Source organism: Aquarana catesbeiana, linkage group LG10 (assembly GCF_042186555.1).
Source record: "Aquarana catesbeiana isolate 2022-GZ linkage group LG10, ASM4218655v1, whole genome shotgun sequence".
NCBI lineage: Eukaryota > Metazoa > Chordata > Amphibia > Anura > Ranidae > Aquarana > Aquarana catesbeiana.
Genome location: NC_133333.1, coordinates 111,957,709 through 111,980,896, shown reverse-complemented (window position 1 = coordinate 111,980,896; position 23,188 = coordinate 111,957,709). Strand labels below are relative to the sequence as shown.

The following is a 23,188-nucleotide window of genomic DNA, read 5'->3' as shown; positions in this document are numbered from 1 at the left end:
CATCTAAACAGTCCGTCCGATTTCTAAATACTGTATTTCACCTTATAAGCTCCGTTTTCTGGTAAAAATAACTGTGAAATGCAAAACTCAGGTGGGTGTAACAAGATGTCCGCTTGCCCCCTTCTCGGTGTATCCTTACTGTGGAGCAGTGCGGGGTGTAGCAAGATGGCGGCGACGGAACGTCACTTCCGTTACCATTTCCGACGGGTCGCCAAATCTGACGGAACACTGGTCTACAGAGGAACTAGTGACTTGCCATTACACAACATGGCGGCGGTGTGACATGCTGATAGTTGTTGCCAGGTCACCCCTGCGAAGGAGAGGCGCTCGATCACCATGACAGCCCGAGGTACCCCCAGCCGCTTCCTGAAGAGTGTCCTGCAGAATGGAGTGGGTAGATATGTGTGCCAGCTCAAGAGACTCACCCTTACCTTCAGCAAGGATGCCCAGCCTTCCCGGGGAGCCAGGTAACCCGCTGTGTGCACCCTGGGGGGGGGTCATAGTACATGTGGAGGAGTGCCCAGGGCTTACACATCATACTTCTCTGTATATATAATATATATGTTCTATTACTCTGTGCACATCAGTGGATGTATCTGCTGCACTCTAGAATTACTTCTGTTCTGACACTCACACCTTCCTCACCATATAACCCAACATTATACTCCTCCTATCAGCCATAACATGATGACCACTGACAGGTGATGTGAGTAACACGAATTATTATCTCATTAGAATAGCATGTAAAAGTGAGTGGGGTAGATTAGACAGCAAGTGAACATGTTGTTCCTGAAGTTGATTTGTTTGAAAGCAGAAAAATTGGACAAGAGTAAGCCCCGGTTCACACAGGGGCGGCACGACTTGCAGGTCGCCTCACTGAGGTGACCTGCACACGACTGCCACGGCGACTTGCAAAACGACTTCTGTATAGAAGTCTATGCAAGTCGCCCCCAAAGTCGTACAGGAACCTTTTTCTAAGTCGGAGCGACTTGCATCGCTCCTATTCATTGTACAGAACGGGAGGCGACTTGTCAGGCGGCTAGGTCGCCTGACAAGTCGCCCCTGTGTGAACCGGCACTAAGGGTTTTAGTGATTTTCACAAGGGCCAAATTGTAATAATTAAATGACTGGGTCAGAGCAACCCTGAAACTGCAGCTCTTGTGGGATATTCCCGATATGCCGTGGGCAGGACTGACCAAAAGTGGTCCAAGGAAGGAAAACTGGCGACAGGATCATGGCCAGCCAAGGCTCATTTAATGCAGATGGGGAATGAAGACTGGCTTGTGTAGTTTGATCCAATAGAATAGCCACTGTAGCTCAAATTGCTGAAAAAGTTAAAGGACACGTTCATCTTTCGTAAAACATTACACCCATATTCAGGGTGTATTATGTTATTGTTGCAGCAGCCTCCGCACTCCTTTCCTGATCCTCTGTTGTAACAGAGAGTGGAGGGATCTTCTCCCCTCCCCCCCCCCTCGCTGTCACAATTTAAAAAAAGGTGGCCATGCGGGGCTCCACCCACCCGGCTGTGTCATTTCATTTATTCAGAGATCTGTGAATGTGACCACAACAAGTACCGACTGCCTCGTCAGCTTGTAGTCCTCAATGAACTACCAGGGCACTGTTGAGCGCTCTAGGTAGTTCATTGGCTAAAGGTATGAGCAGACGGCTTATACTGACAGTCTGCAAGAGCGCGGCATTAAATCTGTGATATGCTGATCGTGGGTGCAATGCTTTGCAGGCTCCTAGTAAAAATAAATAAATGCATCTTTTTACAGGTAAAATAAATGTGCCTTTATTATTTTTTTTACTCTACAGCCTGTAAGGCAATGCACCTCCCTTCAGAAGATCATGGGTGCAAGGAAGGCTAGGCTTCTGCAGACTGTCAGTAATCTGTCTGGCTGTACCTCTGATACAGACAGGCAGTTACTGAATAGCAGGAAAAACCAATGAACTACAAGAACGCTCACCAGTTGCCTCGCAGTTCATTGAGAACTACAAGCCATCACCTGCGGTAGCTGACTGTACTTGTAGTTCATTAACAGGACTCTGAATGACAAAGCTGTGTGGACAGAGCCCATCATGGCCGTATTGTTTTTAAATTGTGACAGCAGATGCGGGGAGAGAATTTCCACCTGCTGTTCCATGTTCCAAAGGTGAACTTAACCTTTAATGCTGGTTTCAGATAAAGGTGTCAGAATACACAGTGCATCGCAGTCTGTTGTGTATGGGGCTGCATAGTCGCAGACCGGTCAGGGTGCCCATGCTGACCCATGCCCACAGCCAAAAGCGTCTACCATGGGCACATGAGCATCAGAATTGGTCCATGGACAGCCTGGTCTGATGAATTCAAGAATGGTTAGAAGGACACAACGTTTGAGATGTTGACTTGGCCTCCAAATTCTCCAGATTTCAATCGAATTGAGCTACTGTGGGATGTGCTAGAAAAACAGTTCTGATCCATGGAGGCCCCACCTCACAACTTACAGGACTTGTATGCTACTGGTGGCCTGGTGCCAGATACCACAGCATACCTTAAGAGCCCATTCACACAGGGACCGCCTGACAAGTCGCCTCCCGTTCTGTGCTATGGAACCGTTCTAAGGGGAGCGACGCAAGTCGCTCCGACTTAGAAAAAGGTTCCTGTACGACTTCGGGGGCGACTTGCATAGACTTCTATACAGAAGTCGTTTTGCAAGTCGCCCGGGCAGTCGTTTGCAGGTCGCCTCGCTGAGGCGACCTGCAAGTCGTGTTGCCCCTGTGTGAATGGGGTCTTAGAGATCTAGTGGAGTCTATTCCTTGAAAGGTTATGGTGGGCGGTCGTAATGTTATGGCTGGTTGGTGTATATATTAATCAAACAAAATAACAGGATGTGTCACTTGTTGCAGTATTGCAGTCTCCTATAGTGTCCATGTATACCTAAACTACTAGCAAGTCTCACTTTTTAACCACTTTCCGACCATACTATAGCTGAATGACGGCTACAGTGCGAGCTTCCAGTGTCGGGAGGGTGCCAATAGATGTCCCCTTGTGATCGCACTGCTCATGTGCCCCCTGGGGAGCACACTGAGATCACTGAGTCCTTTGGACTTGGCGGATCACAGAACAGGGTAAAGGGGCAATCACAGCGGGCCCTTTACCACGTGATCATCCAATGACAGCTGATCAGGAAGTTAACAGGAGCCGTTTACCAGATTTTTTTCTTTTTCTCCTCATGATCAGCGCGAGGACAAAGAATAAAGCGTCTGTTAAGGGACATCAGTCCCGATCTGTGCTGCTAATCAGTGCCCATGAGTGCCACCTTTCAGTGCCGCCTCATCAGCGAAGGAGAAAAATTACCTGTTTGCAAAATTTTATAACAAACTATGAAAAAAATAAATTTCAAAATTTTCGGTCTTTTTTTGTTTCTTTAGCAAAAAATAAAAAACCCAGTGGTGATTAAATACCACCAAAAGAAAGCTCTATTTTGTGTGAAAAATTTTTTATACAGTTTAGTTTGGGTACAGTGTTGTATGACCGTGCAATTTTCATTCAAAGTGCGACAGAACTGAACGTTGAAAATTAGCCTGGGCAGGAAGGGGGTTTAAGTGCCCAGTAGGCAAGTGGTTAACATTTTGCAGAAATGTAATACCTGCTCCCATGTTAATAAAATAAAAAATAGCATTTATTCAATTTTTGCATTCAAGCCAGCAGAGCATTGCAAGCACAGTCAGGTGTGTTGTAGGTCTAATGCACAGGCTCCTTCTGCATTGTTTACATCCCGGGTCTATACAAAGGTAAGGACCTTCTATCCTGTGTCTGGAGGAAGTACACAGTGGGCTATAAGTGGAGTGACATCACTCCCAGTGCAGTTCACATGGCCCTGTGCCTCAAGACAGATGGGGCAGAAGTCTTGACTATCACATATCGTCCTTGTGAATGGATGATGCGTCAGTCATGGCCACACTGAATGCAAATATCTAAAAGACACTCCAGGGAAAAGCATTTCGGGTGTCTGGGCAGTTTGAGGTGGGGGGTTCAGGAATTTGACTATATTACAACCTTAAATATGACTAACATGAATCCTGATCAGAAAAATGCACTAAGCCTTTAAAAAGCAGAGCTCCAACCTTGCCCATAAACAAAATGACTGCCACATCCCCCCAGCATATGTAGAATACAATGCTCTTTTTGTCTAAGAGGAATTTAATGCCAAATATTTATTTTCTTAGTCCATGGTCCTGCAGTCCTCACTTGACTGGTTCAAGTTGTGTTGATCAGTCCCCTGAAGACTATCTTGCTGATCATCGGGGACAGTTTAAGTCGCGGAAGGGAGTTTAACAAGACTTGTGACCACTCATTAAAATTAGAAGAAAATTGGTTTAACCTTAAACTATGTAGAGGGTTCTTTATTGTAAGAGTGGCAAAGATGTGGAATTCCCTTCCACAGGCGGTGGTCTCAGCGGGGGGCATCGATAGTTTCCAAAAACTATTAGATAAGCATCTGAACAACCACAACATACAGGGATATACAATGTAATACTGACATATAATCACAAACATCGGTTGGACTTGTGTCTTTTTTTAACCTCACCTACTATGTAACTATGTATTGTGTGAAGTCACTAATGATGTAGAACAACCGCCATGCTTACAGCTGGCAGAAAGCAGGTACTTTAGCCAGCCAAAGCTTCGGATTACAGGACAGTGATGGTGTCTAACACTCCCTCAAATCTGTTGCCCCCATGTGACAGTGGTCGGGCCTGAGGGACAGTGATGTGGGTCACCCAGGTGAAGCCATGAAACTGGAAGGTGGACTCCTTAAAGCAGAGGAGGGATAGGTGCACACAGCAGAAACTAATACTTTGCCCCAAATAAGCAGGATTCAAATCTATACTTGCCTTATGTCTTCTTTCCTGTCTGTTAGCATGAGATGTTGGCTCTTTCCATATTTGTGTGTATATTCACACACCGATAAATGGTAAAAGGCAAAAAAAGGATCAGAGGATTGTAGTACCTGATAACCTGAATCCTGCGCTTCTAAAATAGAACTCAAGTTCACCCATTTTTTTTTTTTTTTTTAGTTTCCCCACCGTATGCTTCTGAATTTGTATTGAAAGGCAGTGCAGCAGGTACACTTCCCGTGTTGTGCACCGCTTCCCACAAGACCAACTGACTGTCATGGACACTCCCCTAGGGCAGCTGAAGGAGTCAGTCACTGCTATGTTCTTTGTGGTGCATAGAACTTCTTCTATAGAGCCAATTTCATCTGAATGAGAAAGGGTTAGCTGCAGAGCCTGCCGCTTCCCTGGGCATACGGATTCATAGGACTCAGATACCTGTGTTTCATTTGGTATGTTGCTCAAATCAGAGGGTGTGTAGTTTGATGCATGTGCAGGATCTTGTTTATACAGATGAGAAAGGGTTGTGCCAAGATCCCCATTCTTCCTACACACTGAAGTGCAGAACTCTGGAACTCCTCTGCAGCTGACAGTGTACTGTATGGCGTTGCTATGTATGAATGCAGTATTGTTTATCAGTGAGCATTATAGCTGACTTTGGGCTTGTTCACAACTGACATGCTGAAACACTGCAAGCTGGTGTCTGTTGTGAATGCATCATACAGTTCCTTTTTTTTTTTTAAACTTTAGTTAGCTTCACAAAATGAATCCATTCAAGTCTGTAGCATGGTGAGTTGCAATGCATAAAAGCACATTATTGTTCAGCACACCACACCTAACTACAGTGTTGTCATATGAACAAGGCACCTAGAAAACAATTGTTTTCTATGTCTACATAAAGCGAGCCATAGATGGATAAAATTTCACATTTTTTTTTTTTAAAAAGTCCTAGACCACCAGAATATTTCCTTCAAATGCCTCCTTTTGAAGTGTCTTGCATGCATCAGAAACGCCATTATTTACATGCAATCAAACAAGCAATGGAGGATATCGCAACATAAACAATATTGGAGAAAAGATGCATGCGGGATATGGGTTCAAGAGGAGGCATCTCAGCGCTATACCACCTGATTTCCACACCACCACATCAACTGGCATGGGAAGTGGAATTAGAAACAGAAATATCTGAGGAGGACTGGTCAACCAGGACATATAAAGGGATGCCCAGCACAACTTTAATAGAAGCAAATTACAAAATGTTATATCCCGTTGGTACCTAGCCTCGTCAAGGATTGTTTGAGATCGAGGAAAATTTGTGTGAAAAGTCTTAGAACGTTTAAATGTCGCTTGATAGTTTTAGTTTGCATTTAACACTTGATTTTGGAATGAATCAGACTTTACTGTTCGAGAGAGGTTTTCCATACTGCTCCTTTTGAACTTCCTCTTCACTGCGGTCAAAAACAAATATCAGTATGACCCACTAATGCTTAGAAAAACTAACAAACTTTTTCTTAAATTCTTTTCCCAAGAATTTTTATTCAAAATTCTACCCATCTATGGCCAGCATTAGCGGTGAGATTGTGTTCATCAGTACAGCTCAGTGTGGATGGTGTGAACGAGCCCTTAATGTATAAGGTGATAATGTGAGCTGTATTATCCACTTTCACATGATCAGTAGGAAGTGGAACTCTTGAGTAGTATGCTATGAAGTGTGATCTGCAAACATAATAACACACAGCATGTCGTTTTCTATCAGGTACTGATCACATTTAGCCAAAGCATTATGTATTAGTTTAGATGATGCAATGTCTGCAAAACGTCAATCATTGAGGTAAAATATCAGTCATGATCTGCTCGCTCCACCCGACGACTCCTTTCAGCCAGTGCAGAATAAAAAAGAAGCGTGGATGGTTGTGACCCTTATTTATTTTCAGTTTGGGGGTAGAGAACCTCAGATACTTTGTAAAAACAAGTGCGCAAGCTGTGAAGTGGGTGGGGTGGAGCAGAGCATTAAAAAAAAAAAAAAGATTGCTGCATAGAGGAGTTCTGTTTTTTATCTTTTAAGTTTATGAAGCGGGGGGGGGGGCCTTGGGGGGGCTGGGGTAGTTCTGGATAATGGATGAGACAAGTTGAAAACCAATTTATTGCCTGTATTTTTTCCATCTCTGATTTTAGGGAGTTTATTGAAGAAAAGATAATCGACTTTGCCAAGCAGAATCCCAGTGTTGTTTTGTATGTGAATCCCAAGCCATGCAGAGTACCCAAACTGGTGGGGGAATACCGTAAGTACTGATAAATACATTGTTTATGCTGTCAGTAAAAGTCAGGGGTGTCTTATGAATCCTAGCAGATTCAGTTTAACCACTTAAGGACCAGCCTCGTTTTGGATTTTAGGTGTTTACATGTTTAAAACAGGTTTTTCTGCTAGAAAATTACTTAGAACCCCCAAACATTATATATGGTTTTTCTTCTAACACCCTAGAGAATACAATGGCGGTCATTGCAATACTTTTTTTTGCACCGTAATTGCGCAGCGGTCTTATAAGCGCACTTTTTTTGGAAAAAATTCACTTTTTTGAATAAAAAAATAAAACAACAGTAAAGTTATCCCAATTTTTTTTTATATTGTGAAATATAATGTTACGCCAAGTAAATTGATACCCAACATGTCATGCTTGAAAATTGCGCCCGCTCGTGGAATGGCGTCAAACTTTTACCCTCAAAAATCTCCATAGGCGACGTTTAAAAAATTCTACAGGTTGCATATTTTGCGCTACAGAGGAGGTCTAGGGCTAGAATTATTGCTCTCGCTCTACCGGTCGCTGTGATACCTCACATGTGTGGTTTGACCACCGTTTTCATATGCGGGCGCTACTCGCGTATGCGTTCGCTTTTGCGCGCAAGCTCGTCGGGACAGGGGGGTTTTAAAAATGTTTTTTTTTATTTTTATTATTTAATTTACAATATTTTATTTATTTTTACACTGTTTAAAAAAAAAAAAAATGTGTCACTTTTATTCCTATTACAAGGAATGTAAACATCCCTTGTAATAGAAAAAAGCATGGCAGGACCTCTTAAATATGAGATCTGGGGTCAAAAAGACCTCAGATCTCATATTTACACTAAAATGGAATAAAAAAAAAAAAAAAAAAAAAAAGTCATTTAGAAAAATGACATTTGAAAAAATATGCAAAATATGCCTTTAAGAGGCGTGGACGGAAGTGACGTTTTGACGTCGCTTCCGCCCAACAGTGTCATGGAGACGAGTGAGCGCTATCTTGGCCTCACTCGTCTCCAGACACACCACAGAGGAGGACGCGATCGCCTCCGCCGCCGGCTCCGGTAAGCGGCGGAGGGCACCCTCTCCCGCCACCGATAAAAGTGATCTCGCGGCAAATCCGCCGCAGGGACCACTTTTATCTGAAAGCCGGCCGCCGCACGAAAACGGGGATACCGGGGTTATGGCAGCTAGCTGCTGCCATAACAACGATATCCCCGTTCAAACTTAGGACGTACATCGTCGTGCGGCGGTCGGGAAGTGGCTAGAGAAAGTCACAAGCAGTTCTAGGCTTTTATGGGCTGCAGCCCATGCTATCCACTCTTATGCCGCGTACACACGAGCGGACTTTTCGTCAGACTGAACTCCGAAGGACTTTTCAACGGAGTTCCGATTTGACTTGCCTACACACGATCACACCAAAGTCCGATCCTTTCGAACGTGATGACGTATGACCGGACTAGAATAAGGAAGTTCATAGCCAGTAGCCAATAGCTGCCCTTGCGTCGTTTTTGGTCCGTCGGACTAGCATACAGATGAATGGATTTTTCTATAGGAATCGAGTCCGTCGGAAAGATTTGAAACTTGTTCTATTTCTAAGGTCCGTCGGATTTTTAGACAGAAAAGGTCCGATGAAGCCCACACACGATCGAATTGTCCGACGGATTTGTTCCGTCAGACCTTTGATGCCAAAAAGTCCGGTCGTGTGTACGCGGCATAAGGCTCGATGCACATCTATGCATGTTGCTTTTTAGCGTTTCTGCAGTGCCTGCCTCGTTTTTGGACACTCGTTTTTACTGCGATTTTGTGGGGTTTTTTTTACACTGTATATAGCTGGTTGCTGAGGGGGGCGGGAAGCCAGCCACTGCGTCCTTAACAACCGATGAGTCATCAGTTGTCAGCGGGCTTCCCACTGAATGTAAAAAAAAAAATTGCTGGCTAAAAAAAAAATCAAGAGAAAAAAACAGCGTGGGGTCCCCCCCCCAGGTCCATACCAGGCCCTTGGGTCTAGTATGGATGCGGGGGGGACCCCCAAACACCAAAATTTTAAAAAAATTGCGTGGGGGTCCCCCCAAAATCCATACCAGACCCTTATCCGAGCATGCAGCCCGGCAGGTCAGGAAAGGGAGAGGACAAGTGATCACCCCCCCACCTCCTGAACCATAGGGGGCCGCATTCCCTCAACGTGCCCTCTGCGCCCCCCACCCCAAAGCACCTTGCCCCATGTTGATAGGGACAAGGGCCTCTTCCCGACAACCCTTGCCCCGGTGGTTGCCAGGGTCTGCGGGCGGGGGGCTTATCGGAATCTGGAAGCCCCCTTTAACAAGGTGGCCCCCAGATACCGCCCCCCCCCCCCATGTGAATGAGTATGGGGTACATTGTACCCCTACCCATTCACTAAAAAAAGTAGTGTAGTGTTAAAAAAATATAGTAGACCATTTTTGACAAGTCTTTTATTAAACATCTTCTTCTTCTCCGATTCTTCCTCCGGTCTTCTCCTTCTCCCCTTGCTTCTTCTTCCGTCTTTGTCCGGTGTTCTTCTTCCTCTGCCGCCGCTCCAGCCGACGACCCTCCTCCGATTCTGCATCCCGCTGATCCGTCGGCGCCGATGTCCTGCATTTCTTAAATAAAGATGGAGGCGTGGCAATCGGATTACGTCATCCGGAGGCCATGGACCCATCATGCCCCGGGCGGTGATGTCACAAGGGGGTGTGGCCTCTGGATGACATAATCCGATTGCCACGCCCCCATCGTTATTTAAAAATGTAGGACATCGCGCCGACAGATCAGCAGGGCGCTGAATCGGAGGAGGGTCGTCGGCAGAGGAAGAAGAACACCGGACAAAGAAGACAGAAGAAGAAGCAGGGGGAGGAGAAGACCGGAGGATAAAGATGCGGGAGAAGATGGAGGAGGAAGCCCCATACTCATTCACATGGGGGGGGCAGGACCTGGGGGCCCCCTTGTTAAAGGGGGCTTCCAGATTCCGATAAGCCCCCCGCCCGCAGACCCCGACAACCAGCGGGTAAGGGTTGTCGGGAAGTGGCCCTTGTCTCCATCAACATGGGGGCGAGGTGCTTTGGGGTGGGAGACACAGAGCCCCCACTGCCCCAAAGCACCCATCCCCCCATGTTGAGGGCATGCGGCCTGGTATGGTTCGGGGGGGGGGGGGGGGGGGGGGGGGCTCGCTCGCTCCTTCTAGTTTTTTAAACTATAAACGTTTTAATATAGTAAACACCTTGTTCTACGGATTCACGCTATGAGGTTCCATCTTTTCCTATATACATTTGGATGCCCGTTGATTTTTTTAAAGTCGCATTATTGAGGTGGAAGGTGATTGAAGACCACATCAGAGCTGTGTGAACCAGAGGGAAATCTCGGCACGGGGGATATTTCTAGTTGGATACAACTATTACCCCTGCAGGGGTAAGGCGCTCTGGTGAGTGCAGACATAAGAGGGGGATACTGAAGGAGGGGAGCACTAGCAGTCACTTTATTTTACACCGCACTGATCACTTTGTATAGACTGTTATTCATTTCAAACTACACACTTACTATCTAAATCTGTTTTCTTTTGGATTTAAAAGGTCGTGATTTTTTTGGGACTAATTTATGCATGTTTGGAAATAGCACACATCATTTTAGGTGTATTTTTGGATACAACACATGTCATCTTATATTTTGCACTATTGCTCACGGACTTTGTGGGCATATTTTACACTTTGCTGTATTTTTACATATGATTCATATTTATTTTTGTATACACATCTTACTACAATAGGAGTATTTGTATTGCCTAATTTAGGTCATAACGTATACCCCATTTTCACATATAGATTATATATATTTTTTATCACAGGATTCATTGAAGTTTGACACCTCTGAACAGCGCCAGTTTACATATCCACTGAATTATATTACATGCAGAACGCTGCATTTTGTGGGAAAAAAAAGTCCCCGACCCTTTCCAAAAATGCAGAGGCACAAAAATGCATTGATGTGAACATGTTCCATAGGAACCCATGTTAAAAAATGTCCCTGCGTTTATGCAAAATGCATCAAAAAATGCATTGGTGTGAATGGAGCCTTAAGCTGGCAGCACGCTGAAGATTGGGTCTCTGCTCTCGCACAGCACAGTGGTGTGGATCTCCAGCAGTTCTACACAATGCTCCAATCAACAATAGTCAGGGAGTGTGAGTATTGTCAATTGGAGCACAGTAGTTGTGACTGGACAGGTGCATGTCAGATACTGGATATGTGGACTTCTGTACTCTGTGTGAGGCACTGGGGAGTTCAGCATGGGCTGCAGCGTTGACAACTAAAAACATCAGAAGCATGCTTTCATTTTTAGTCCACCTGACTGCATCACAGTAATAGAAAACAAAGGTTTAACTGGGCTTTATTAGTTGTGTTGTTATTGAAAGCATGTGTGTTTGTTTTTTTAACACAAGTATGTTATCACTACCCTGAACTAAACCTGTGGTTTGTGCATGCCTGGAAAAGCAGGTTTAATTTGATGACCAGCATCACATAGTTGTGTGACGAGCACTGGTGATTGGACATTTAGTCATCTAGCATTGTCCCAGGGAACAGCCCTGCGTGATATCCAAGTCACAATTTTGGAACAGTGTACACAGGCATTTAAGATGGTAATGCAGTTGGATTTTGCAAAAATAATTTAAAACTGTTTTTCGTAACAGCTTGTTACAAAAGTTGTCTGCAAGTACCAGGGAGAACTGTACAGTAGGTTTTAGGTGACAAAGTAAAGGGTTGTCAACAGAATTTATTCCAAATGGGCTACAGTTTACTGTTGTATTTCGCGCTTATAGCAGATAAGTCAGGGAAAATAGATAGTTTTACATCAGTTTACTTGTTCCCAGGGCCGCCATCAGGGGGGTACAGGCAGTACTGAAGTAAGGGGCCCGAGTGTCCCAAGGGGCCCAGCTGGCCAGGGCCCACTCCACCTACAACACAGCAGCACATTTATCTATCAACTGCACCCCCCCGGCCGCTATAGAGAAAGAAGCCTCCTTTCAATCGCATCCTCCCCCCCCCCCCCCCCCACCCGTGATCGCGGGCAGCACTAGCTCCCCTTCTTTCCCTGCTGAGGCAGAGCCGACTGCCTGCTGCTGGGTTAGTTTACACTGTGATTGGCCAGGACAAGGTCAGGGGGTGTGGTCAGCACGGTGACCCAGCCCTTAGCCCTATCAGGTGCATGCATTGCAGATACCAGAGAGCAGCATGGAGGGTAAGTCACAAAAGTTGTGTGTGTGCTGCTGTGCCCCTGTGCTAGCAAGCTGGCATGATTGAGTTGAATTGTAGAAAATAGATGAGGATGGCTCTGGGTGGAAATGAGTTACATTGTTTAGAACCTCTTCATTATGTACCTGTAACTTATCCCCACCCAGAGTCATCCTCATCCATTTTCACAATGCAACTTAATCATCTTCATCCATCCCTCTCCACCATGCATCCCCATCCAGCACCATCTATTCATCCATCCCTCTCCACAATGCATCCCCATCCACACCCAGCACCATCCATCCATCCCTCTCCACAATACATCCCCATCTACGCTCAGCACCATCCATCCATCCCTCTCCACAATACATCCCCATCTACGCTCAGCACCATCCATCCCTCTCCACAATGCATCCCCATCTACGTCCAGCATTAAAATAGTGTTAAAATAAAAGTGGGTGCACCAAAGGACTCGGGATGGCCAGTGGGCGGATTCGGTGGAATGGACAGTGGGCGGGCCCTGAGGAATGTTGGTGGTCAGGCCCCAAAATTTCTGATTGCTGCCCTGCTTGTTCCAGGTCAGCATCAGCAATGGCTACCACCTTGTGTGCCTCATAATAAACATCCTTTAAAAAGCAGGACATTACCTATAAATATTTAGTAAGAACGTACATCGATCACACTGCCAAAAGTGTGTGCTGTAAGACCCCTTTCACACTACAGCGCCGTGGATTTTAACTTAAAAAAAAAAAAAAAAGTATTAAGTCCCATTTTGTGGCGCTTTGGAAGAGCTGCCTATTAATTACAATGAGCAGGGGCATTTTGGGAGAGCTGTTTACAGCGCTCCCAACCTGCCCCAAAGATGCTGCTTGCAGGACTTTTTATAACGTCCTGCAAGGGCACCCAAACCCATACATTTAATGGTTTTAAAAAAAAAAAAGTTACATTCTTCGAATTGCTAACGGTCACATTTGCTTGTGTCCTCAACCAAACTATGGCTGGTGTTAGAACTGATCACATGTGCAGTACCATGGCAGTTGCAGATCAAACAGAAGCAGCTTCCTTGGCTGTAAAGAATAGGAGGGTTTAATTCTGCTTTAAGGCTGTCAGCCTCTACAAACTCAGTAGTGCCTAAAAAAGAGAGCAACTGAGCATGTGCAGAGCAGGGTGAGACAATGTATTACTGGATGTTAAACAGTATAGACACTTATTTTTAATGGGGGCCAGCCTGAAGTGATCTAGCAGGATTTCATTTTCTGACAAAAGTTGCACTTTAAATCTGTCCTGACTTATGATTTTGATCTCCCCTACCCTGGTCCTGGACCTCCTTGAAGCGGGGTTCGGAGCCAGGGTTTTATCAGATCATTCACACTATTGGATCACCCTCCGTCCCTCTGACTCGCATATGGAGGCTAAACCCATTCTGGCTCACACTCCTCACGGACTTGGAGGCCATACAGCGTAAATGGACCCACTACCTTCTCTCCAATGCGGGATCAGCTTCTGTTGGGTTGGTGTGGGAGGCATTCAAACTACATGCCCGCCCAATCCTTTCTATAAGGGTGAACAGACACAAGGCCTCCTCTAAATTAATCCTGCAGCAGGCTGAGGGAAGACTTGGCTCCCTTGAGCAGGTTTTCCTTGCAGACCCCTCGCCCTCCAATTGCACCCAACTTCATCAACAATCTAGGCTCACAGACCATCTACACTTCGAAAAAGCCAAAAGAGGCATATTCTTTAGCAAACAAAAAACATTTGAGCATGGCGAGTGGGCTGGGAAACTACTGGCATGCATGGCCCAATTGGCTCATAGCCCCCTTGTGGTGGTTCAACTCCGCTTGGAGTCTGGATCCATGCTTACAGATCCTGCACAGGTAGCTCAAGAATTCAGGCGATTTCTATTCTGACCTATACACCTCAAAGACCAACTGCTCCCTGAACAAACTGTGTTCCTTTCTGCAGAGCATAGACTTTCCTTCCCTTACTGATCCCCAAATAAAGCTTTTAGTTTTATTCCCAATTTCAAGAGGTTATTCTCCCCAAGCTACAGGTCCTTTATTCCCATATTTTTGATTCAGGCATCCTCCCACGCTCCATGGGTGAAGCCCTTATCGTCCTCATCCCGAAACCAGGGGAGGACCCCTTATACCCTGAATCATATCGCCCCATCTCCCTCCTACAATTAGACGTAAAAATATTAGCTAAAATTCTTGCCCTAAGACTCAATAAAGTGATATTAAGCCTTATCCATGCCGATCAGACCGGCTTTATGCCTAACAAAAACACAGCATTTAACCTCAGGAGATTGTTTATGAATCTTCAAGCCACGCACGACAATGTTGGGTCCAGGGTGGTGGTTAGCCTGGATGCCGCTAAGGCATTTGATTCAGTGGAATGGGGCTACCTGTGGGAATGTCTCCACAGATTCGGCTTCGGTCCTAAATTCATCAGGTGGCTCCAACTCCTTTACCAGGCTCCCACCGCCCGGATCCAGGTCAACGGCAAGACATCCGATCCTTTCCCCCTGACCCGCGGTACCTGCCAAGGATGCCCCATATCCCCTTTGCTATACGCACTAACTGTAGAGCCTCTAGCTATCACCATTAGGGCACATCCTGACATTAAAGGCCTCCGCTTGGGACAGGTGACCGAGGTGCTCAACCTCTATGCAGATGATATGCTCTTATATTTAGAGGATGCAGGTCCCTCCTTGACAGCGGCATTACACCTGATCCAGTGGTTCGGCACCTCTTCAGGACTGCAAATTAATTGGGCCAAATCTCAGATCCTCCCCATAGACCTCTCTGTCCCCACGGCTGAAGAGGTGGCCCTCCCCTTGGTGAGAACTAGCAATTTCAAATACTTAGGCATACAGTGCTCACGTTCCCTTACCGAATACGCACCCCTTACTATAGAACCGATTTACAACCTCCTTAAAAATAAAACCCAAGTCTGGTCCAGACTCCCCCTTGGAATTATGGGCCGCATTAACTTAGATAAATGATTCTTTTTCCCAAATTACTTTACTTATTCTGGCACTCCCCTCTATACATTCCTGCCCACATATTCAGATCTATGGAATCTATCCTTAACACGTTTGTGTGGGGCTCCTCCAGGCACAAGCTGTCATGGCGTCCTGTACATTTAGGGGGCACTGCCCTTCCCGATCTAGCAATGTACTATATAGCTTCTCAGCTATCCAACTTTTATTACCTCAACTGACATGACAAGCTCCGCTATTCTACATTGGTGTGCATATCGGCTACTGATGTTGTGGCCCACCCCTTCCAGATACTCTTTTGCAGGCATTGGGGTCCCTCCCGCTCAAGTCATAGATGCCCTATGCTAACCCACGACTGTAAAACTTGTCAAATATCGCAAACCATCATCGGGGCTGCCCCCCTACATGCCCACACGCTGCTCTGGGATAACCCTTAACTACCTGAATTGATGACTATCCCCGATCATAAGATGTGGGTAACCGGGAGAATTATATTTCTATCCCAACTAATTGCTGGGGTGAGAAGAGGAAGAGTTCAACCTCCCCAACCATATGTTCTTCCGCTTCCTCCAGGTCCGCCATGCCCTCCAGTCCCAATTCGGAGCCTCAGTCCCTAATCTAGAGTCAGTTACCCTGGCAGGTGTGATCCTCGGCGAGGACCCTAAGAAACTAATCTCCACACTATATAATCAACTTCTTCTGCCATCGGTCACCTCACATGCATACCAACTAAAATCAAAATGGGAGGGGGATCTGGGGGGGTTGGAGGATGAAGAATGGGAGGAAATTTTGAGTTCTTGCAAAAGAGTATCCCCTAAACTTTCAGACCGCCTTACTCACCTCTATATTCTCCACAGATCATACCTCACTCCATCTCGCTTATGCAAGTATAAGCAAGATACCAACCCGACGTCCCAGATGCGGAAACGCAGACAGTACCTTCTATCACTTAATTTGGACCTGCCCACCTATTCAACAGTACTGGTCGCAAGTTGTTAAATTTCTCCACGACTGCATGGGCTCTCCTCTGACGTTATGCCCACGCCAATGTCTACTTGGAGGAGGAGAAATATTTGTCAACATTTCTACGGGAAACACTAATTTACAGCTAGAATGCAGATAGCCCGTCTGTGGCTTAGAGCCACCTCCCCTACCATACAGCAATGGAAAAGGGCTGTCAACCTCACCCTCCCATATAAGAGTCCTCTACTGTCATCGAGGATGCCTGGGTAAATTCCACAAGATTTGGAATAGATGGGTTGATGATTCCTCCACTTGTACGGACTAAGTTTGAATGCATTTTGTTAGCTCGCTATGTCTGCCCACTACATGGCTCCCCTATCTGCACCCACTGTGAACATATGAAGCTATGCCTCACTTGTATTAAGCCGCATAAATTAATGTCAATACCACTACAGCATGTCAGACAAAGTTTTTCTTCCTTTTCTGGTTTAGTTTTGTTTTCTGTTTGATGCTAATTGCACCACATTTTCTGAATGTAACCTCCTGTATGGTTGTTTATATTCTAAACTTTATTTCTGATTAAAAAAAAAATCTGTCCTGACTGCATTGTAACCACCAACTGGAATATGACAGTGGAAATCTTAATGATTCAATCTTGTGCCTTTGGTATAACAGACAGTTTTAAATTTCAAGACTCATTGTTGTATGTGGCAAGTCCATGCAATCAGATGAATATTGTTCTAGAATAAATATTGAATGCTTTTGTTCCTTCTTTTAGTGAATGGGACTGTCAGAGAAGAAGCCATTAACAGCAAAACTGCAGAGCAAATAACAGAGCTGGTGCAGAAAATGGCCAACCAGTCTGGTCTGGAGATCATCCGCATCAGGAAACCTCAACACACAGACAACCCCAGCATTCAGGGACAGTGGCACCCCTTTACCAACAAACCATCTTCCATAAACATACACTTGTTTGATGCTGTTAGCCAACAGGCTGAATCCCAGCCATAAATATTAACCTTAACAGAATATTGTCATTTCTTATAGAACTGGTCTATACACAGCCTAATCCTTGCAAGTGACACTTAGTTTGGGCTTTCCTGGGGTGGAAACAGCCATGAGCAGGTTAATGCACTTAGAGAATTTCCACTCTTTTAGGACATCTCTGTGAAAAAGGTGCTTTTGGACAGATAGCAGAGAGTCTAGTAGCACAGGGATATGTAAAAGAATAGACAGATAATGCCTACTGTTCTCAAGAATACCTCTGTGCCTGTCTACTTTTGTACAACTGGACTAAAATGTTGAATGCATAATGTTACAGGCATGTTTGTGTATAATAAAATGTTCATAATACAGTGTGTGTTATATAGTATGCATTTATGCAAATTAATTTTGCCATACAAATAATCTGAGCCTGCTGTGCTGGCATTCAACCAATGCCAACTCAGACTTTCTAGATTTGAGTTTCAATGACATCTCCAAGCAATATTTGCTATTTGCAGTGTACAGATTGTGGTGGTGACTGCAAGCTAAAAATATTGAAGAATATGCACAATAGCTTAATACACTAAACAAATTATTCCTGCACAAAATTCAATCATAGCTGATGGATTTGCATGTTTTAACAATGGCATCCCTGCCACCCTTTAAGTGGAATTTAATGTCCATGAAGCATTGTGGGTTCTGTATCCTGGGATTAGCTCTCAGCAGTCACATAATTGGGAGTCCATTCTGCACAGTTCATATAAAAAGGTATCTTTAACCACTACCCGCCCGTAGGATGTCATATGACGTTTCTTAGGTTGAAATGGTGATATCTGGATAATGGCTACAGGAATCATCCAGATCTGTTTGTTTTCAACCAGACATTTCCCCCTCCCCTCCAATGTGATTGGGAAGCTAAAGATCTGATGGTGGCGCTGGTTTACCATATAGCTTGGCATGGACCGGATGGTCCCCGGTCATCTCTATGACCCTGAGAGGCCGGAAGTGATGTCATGACTTCATTACCGGCTCTGACAAATGTAAACATTGACTGTTTTTTTTTTCCCCTGGAAAGCAGAGATTGATTGTTTTTTTTTTTTTAAATCATGTTTTTCAGGGTAGAGATGTCTCTGATCCCAGATGTCTCCATAAAGAGGACCTATCATGCCTCATTTCTATTACAAGGGATGTTTAAATTTTTTGTAATAGGAATAAAAGTGAAAAAAAAAAGTGTGACATTAAAGAACCCCCATGCTCACATGCAGAAGCACCTGCATATGTAAACGGCGTTCACACCACATGTGAGGCATCACTGCGAACGTTTATAGTGAGAGCAATAATTCTAGCACTAGACCTCTAACTTTAAACTGGTAACCTGTAAATATTTTTAAAGCGTAACCTATGGAGATTTTAAAGTCCTGAACTTTGGCGCCATTCCATGAGTGTGTGCACTTTTAAAGCGTGACATGTTAGGCATTTGATTAATCAGCCTACGGTAACATCTTTATATAACCCAATTTTTAGTAAAATATTCATGAATTTTAATGCTAATAAACTGTAGTTTCTCAAGTCATCTTCCAGGACGGCACACCTGAGAGATGAGAGGCTCCTCCCCACAGGAAACACAATCAATCAACAGCTGTTTTAAGTCCACACCCTTCCCACTGATCCTCAGTTTTTGATTGTGTTTCTCCCTACACGGCGAAACTGTTTGTTTTTTTCCAAGTGACCGAAGCCTGGGGCTGGTGGTCTCCCCCTGGGAGCCGGACCAAATGCCTGGGAAGCCTCTGGGTCTGGCGGGATATATTTATCCTTCCCGGGGGGGTTCCCCTATCCTTTCCTCATGGGGGGGGCAGCAGAAACTGGGAAAGCCCCCCTGAGAGCTGAAGGCCCCTGGGTACAGTGGTGTCCCCAGAACTTCAGGGGCCTTTATCCTGTCTCCCCCCTTACCTGTCCGGACGTCCGTTCAGACGGGGGTGCTGGCCGTCGGTTCTTTCCAGGGGGATCGTATCCCCTGACTCCTGGGTCCCTGGTAGCTCGCGTGGGCTGCTGGGGAGGGCACCGCCTGAACGACCCGCGTTCTTACCCAGAAGGAAAGGCTGAGAGTCAGCAGGAGCAGGCGCCCACATCCTCCCTTCGAGGAGGCACCAGTTTACTATGGTGAATGTCTGCCTAAACCACCTCATGGGAATGAGGAACGTACGGCATTGCCCCCCCCCCCCCCCCATGTGTATATACTGACTGGACAGAGCAGGACACAGCCTAACCTTGCAGCTCCCTAAAGGGACAGCAGTTGTGGGGGGGGGGGGCACTTTGGCGGCTATCCTCCTTGCGTGTGGACCATAAGGATGGAAAAGCAAGCCCGGTGGCTGTGGAAAAAGGGGAAGACGACAACGGTGAGTCAAAAATCCCCAATCCCAGCCAGATGGTTTCTGGGCATTTGAGATAATCTCCCCTGGGGTCTGGATTCAAATAGCCCAGAAGCTTTTGCTAAAGACACCAGCCACAGCTCCCTCCTACATCAGAGATGCTGTATGGTGGACAAGTGGTGCAGAGGAGCGAGTGTGCCTAAACCACCTCAGATGGGAAAGAGGTAGGTAAGGCATTTTTTCCCCTTCCACCTGTATTTACTGAGTGGTACAGTGGAGGACCTGGGGTCTCCATAACAAAATAGCCCAGAAGCTACTGCTAAAAACCACCAGCCACAGCTTCCTCTTATAGCAGAGACACTGTGGTTATCACAACAGTAGGTTGCCAGCCTCTCCCTACATACCCGGTTGTGGTACATTAGTAGGGGTGAATACAGCAAAGAGGGTGACCTGGTAGAACAAAGAGTTCCTTACTGGCCAGGTATACCACTGAACAAGTTATTAATGGTGCAATGGTTGAAGGATTCAGGAGTAAGCTCCCTTGCTCAGCAGGTGCACTAGGTTATCTGGCCCTATTAGCCCAGCTGCTAGGAATCTGCTTAAAGTTGCTCCAAGATGCTTAAAAGCTGACCTAACTTTCAACAATGTGGCAGGGACCAAGCTTCTGTGTGGCACAGTAGGGGTTCCCTTGTGACAGATCCTCCTTTTGGGGGTTGCTTGCTATGGGTAACTTTTCATAAGCTCCAACCTCCCACTCCACTGTTACATTGTGGTTATATTTTAATGCAGGGGGTAAGAAAAACCTTATTGTTGGTTTGGGCTACAGTCCACTCAGTGACAGATCTAAAAGCGATTTACCATAAATCGTTTTTCCTATATCCTTTGATTAAGGATTTTCTGTGCAAACATATGCAAGAGCTAGATGGCTATATGATTGCTTCTTTAAGGGCTGCAGGTGGCTATTTACCTCCAGGCTAAATTGGTAACCACCCTTTTTAGAGGTCTTATATTGGTCTCTAGGGCTGGGCTCATTGAGACTTTAGTTACTGATCAGCCCCACCTGTTTATGAGCTGGCTAGCGTTTGCGCAATCTACGGAGGTAAGGTAGGACAACAGCTACTATAGTAAGGTGTCCAACCATTTTAGGATTGGTTCCTTCACTGGTGGTGAAGGATTAGTATCTACAGCCCAGGCTATGCCTATGAAATAATTTGCTCCTGTTTGGTTATTTCATAAAGGGATACACCATGACTCCTTCTTGGCTGCTCACCAGTAGACCTCAGTAGTGAAGGTTTGTCCTTGCTGGGGTGTTTGGTGGCACAACTAAAGTACACATTGAGATTTGTGACATCTCTGCTGAAGATTGTTGGGTGTCCTTTATATCCTAAAGGTAATGCTTTGTTTGGCTACAGATCAGAAAATACAACAGGGAAGGTGGTCTGTACTTTCTGGTTTTGTGCCGCACGCCAGAAACGCACATCATTGAGTCTGGTGATGACATTGCTGCACATCAGACCTACACAAGATTGGGGTCTGTCTGTGGGGTTTTTGTGTCCTGTATTACTGCCTTATTGGTTGCTTATCAGAAAGGCAGCAGGAAAGATTGATGGCAGGGGTAGTACATATACTGCCTTTGGTAATCGGTACAGCACCACAAGGTGGCATCGTGCTGATTCAGACAGTGCTATTAACGGCAATAGCTGCCGCTTTTAGGCATGCGATTTGACATGTGAGTCGCATGCCAAATCGCTTCAATATGGATGTGCTATCTCTATTCAGAATTGTTAGATTGTTGCACATTAGAGAGATACACGATTGAAGTTTGTCTGTGGGTCCTCTATTACTGCCTTATTGGTTGCTTATCAGAAAGGTAGCAGTGAAGATGGATGGTCCTGATTTTGTTGGAAAATACAAAATTGAACCTGTGCCAGGGGTAGTACACATACTGCCATTGGTAATCAGTGCAGCACCACAAAGTGGCCCGGGCTGATTGACAGTGCTATTAACGGCAATGGCTGCCAATTTTTGGCATGCGATTTGACATGTTGAGTCACATGCCAAATCACTTGAATATGTATGTGCTATCTCTATTCAAGATTGTTGTTGCACATCAGACACATACAAAATTGAAGGTTTACTGCCTTATTGGCTGCATATCAGAAAGGACACAACAGTGAAGGTTGTTTGTCTTTTTCTGATTTGTTTTTGCTGCTCAGCAGGGAGACACATTGAGGGTAATGACATCTCTGCTCAGTATTGGTATATGCTACACATCAGACATACACAAAGATTGAACATTGTTTGTGTCCTGTATGTCCTATATTTACTGACTTATCGTCCGTATATCAGAAAGGCACAGCAGTAAGTGGTGTTTCTCATTGATCTTCCTTGCCGTTTCTTAGGTATACACAGTAGGGGGTTGTTGGCTGCACTCCTCCAGGGAGCCACAGCATGGGGACCCCTTGTTTGTTCGACCCGAAAACTGCTTTTCCTGCGACCTGTGTAATCTTGAGGTCTGTGGTTCCGTAAGCAGGGACTGCTGGATACGCTGCGACCTGGAGTCGCACAGTCACAAATGATACCCTTTGGAAGCTATAGTATGACTTCTCATGCGTCTTGCAGTCCCAAGTGGCAGGTTGGGTCGCACGGGTGTGGGAACCCTAAGCTTATCTGTCCCTTCTGGTTCAGGTTTTGCAGTGCTGCAGGAATACTCATTGTGGAGTTATTGCCTTATTTTGCAGTAGACCAGAAAGATCGCAGCTGTAAAGGCTGTCTGTTGTTTGTTTTTATGTTGCTGCACAGCAGAAGTACTCAACATTGAAGCTTGTTGGTGCTTTCTGTTTCATATTGCCTTACCTTATGGCACTTCAGAAAAACACAATGCTGTAGGTTGCTTGTGTTCTTTCTCTGTTGGTTCTATGTAACTGCACTACAGAACTGCATAACAGGAAGGATTGTCTTATAACTGTACTTGGTGGTTCATCATAAATACGCAACATAGAAGTTTGGGTCTTTCTGTCTTCTCTTTATAGCCTTGTTTTGCTGTACATCAGTAAAACACCACTGTAAAAGGGGGTTCCCGTCCTTTCTGTATTTACCAGTTATGACCTAGCTAGCTGCACTTCAGAAGTGCGCAGCATTTAAGGTGTTTGTGTCTTAATGCTTACATATTGGCCGCACATCAGAAAACCAGACTGTGAGGTTCAGATTTGGGTCTCTACCCATATTTGATATTTTGGTTTAGCTAGTCACACTCAGATACACAACATTGATGTCTATGCTTGTGTCCTTTCTGTCTAAATCTATTGTGCTATGTCCACAATCTATGATTTTTTTTTTTATTTGCGATATTAATAATACATGTATCACCTTTTTGTATTTCAGCCTTCTCTTCCGTGAAAGGGCCAGGAGTTCTGGTGCAGATGTCACATGTCAGAAAGCCTCGACCCCTTACATTCAGGGATGCCAGAGCCA

At 45.3% G+C, this 23,188-nt stretch overlaps 1 protein-coding gene across 1 annotated transcript; it reads left to right on the top strand.

Annotated features, from left to right (window-relative positions):
- Positions 1 to 206: 206 nt before the first annotated feature.
- Positions 207 to 17,716, top strand: LOC141110813 (large ribosomal subunit protein mL43-like). Its single transcript, XM_073602451.1, has 3 exons — positions 207 to 467; positions 7,057 to 7,163; positions 17,140 to 17,716. The coding sequence occupies exons 1-3, from the start codon at positions 337 to 339 to the stop codon at positions 17,370 to 17,372; spliced, it is 471 nt and encodes a 156-aa protein (XP_073458552.1). The 5' UTR covers positions 207 to 336; the 3' UTR covers positions 17,373 to 17,716.
- The last annotated feature ends 5,472 nt before the right edge of the window (positions 17,717 to 23,188 follow it).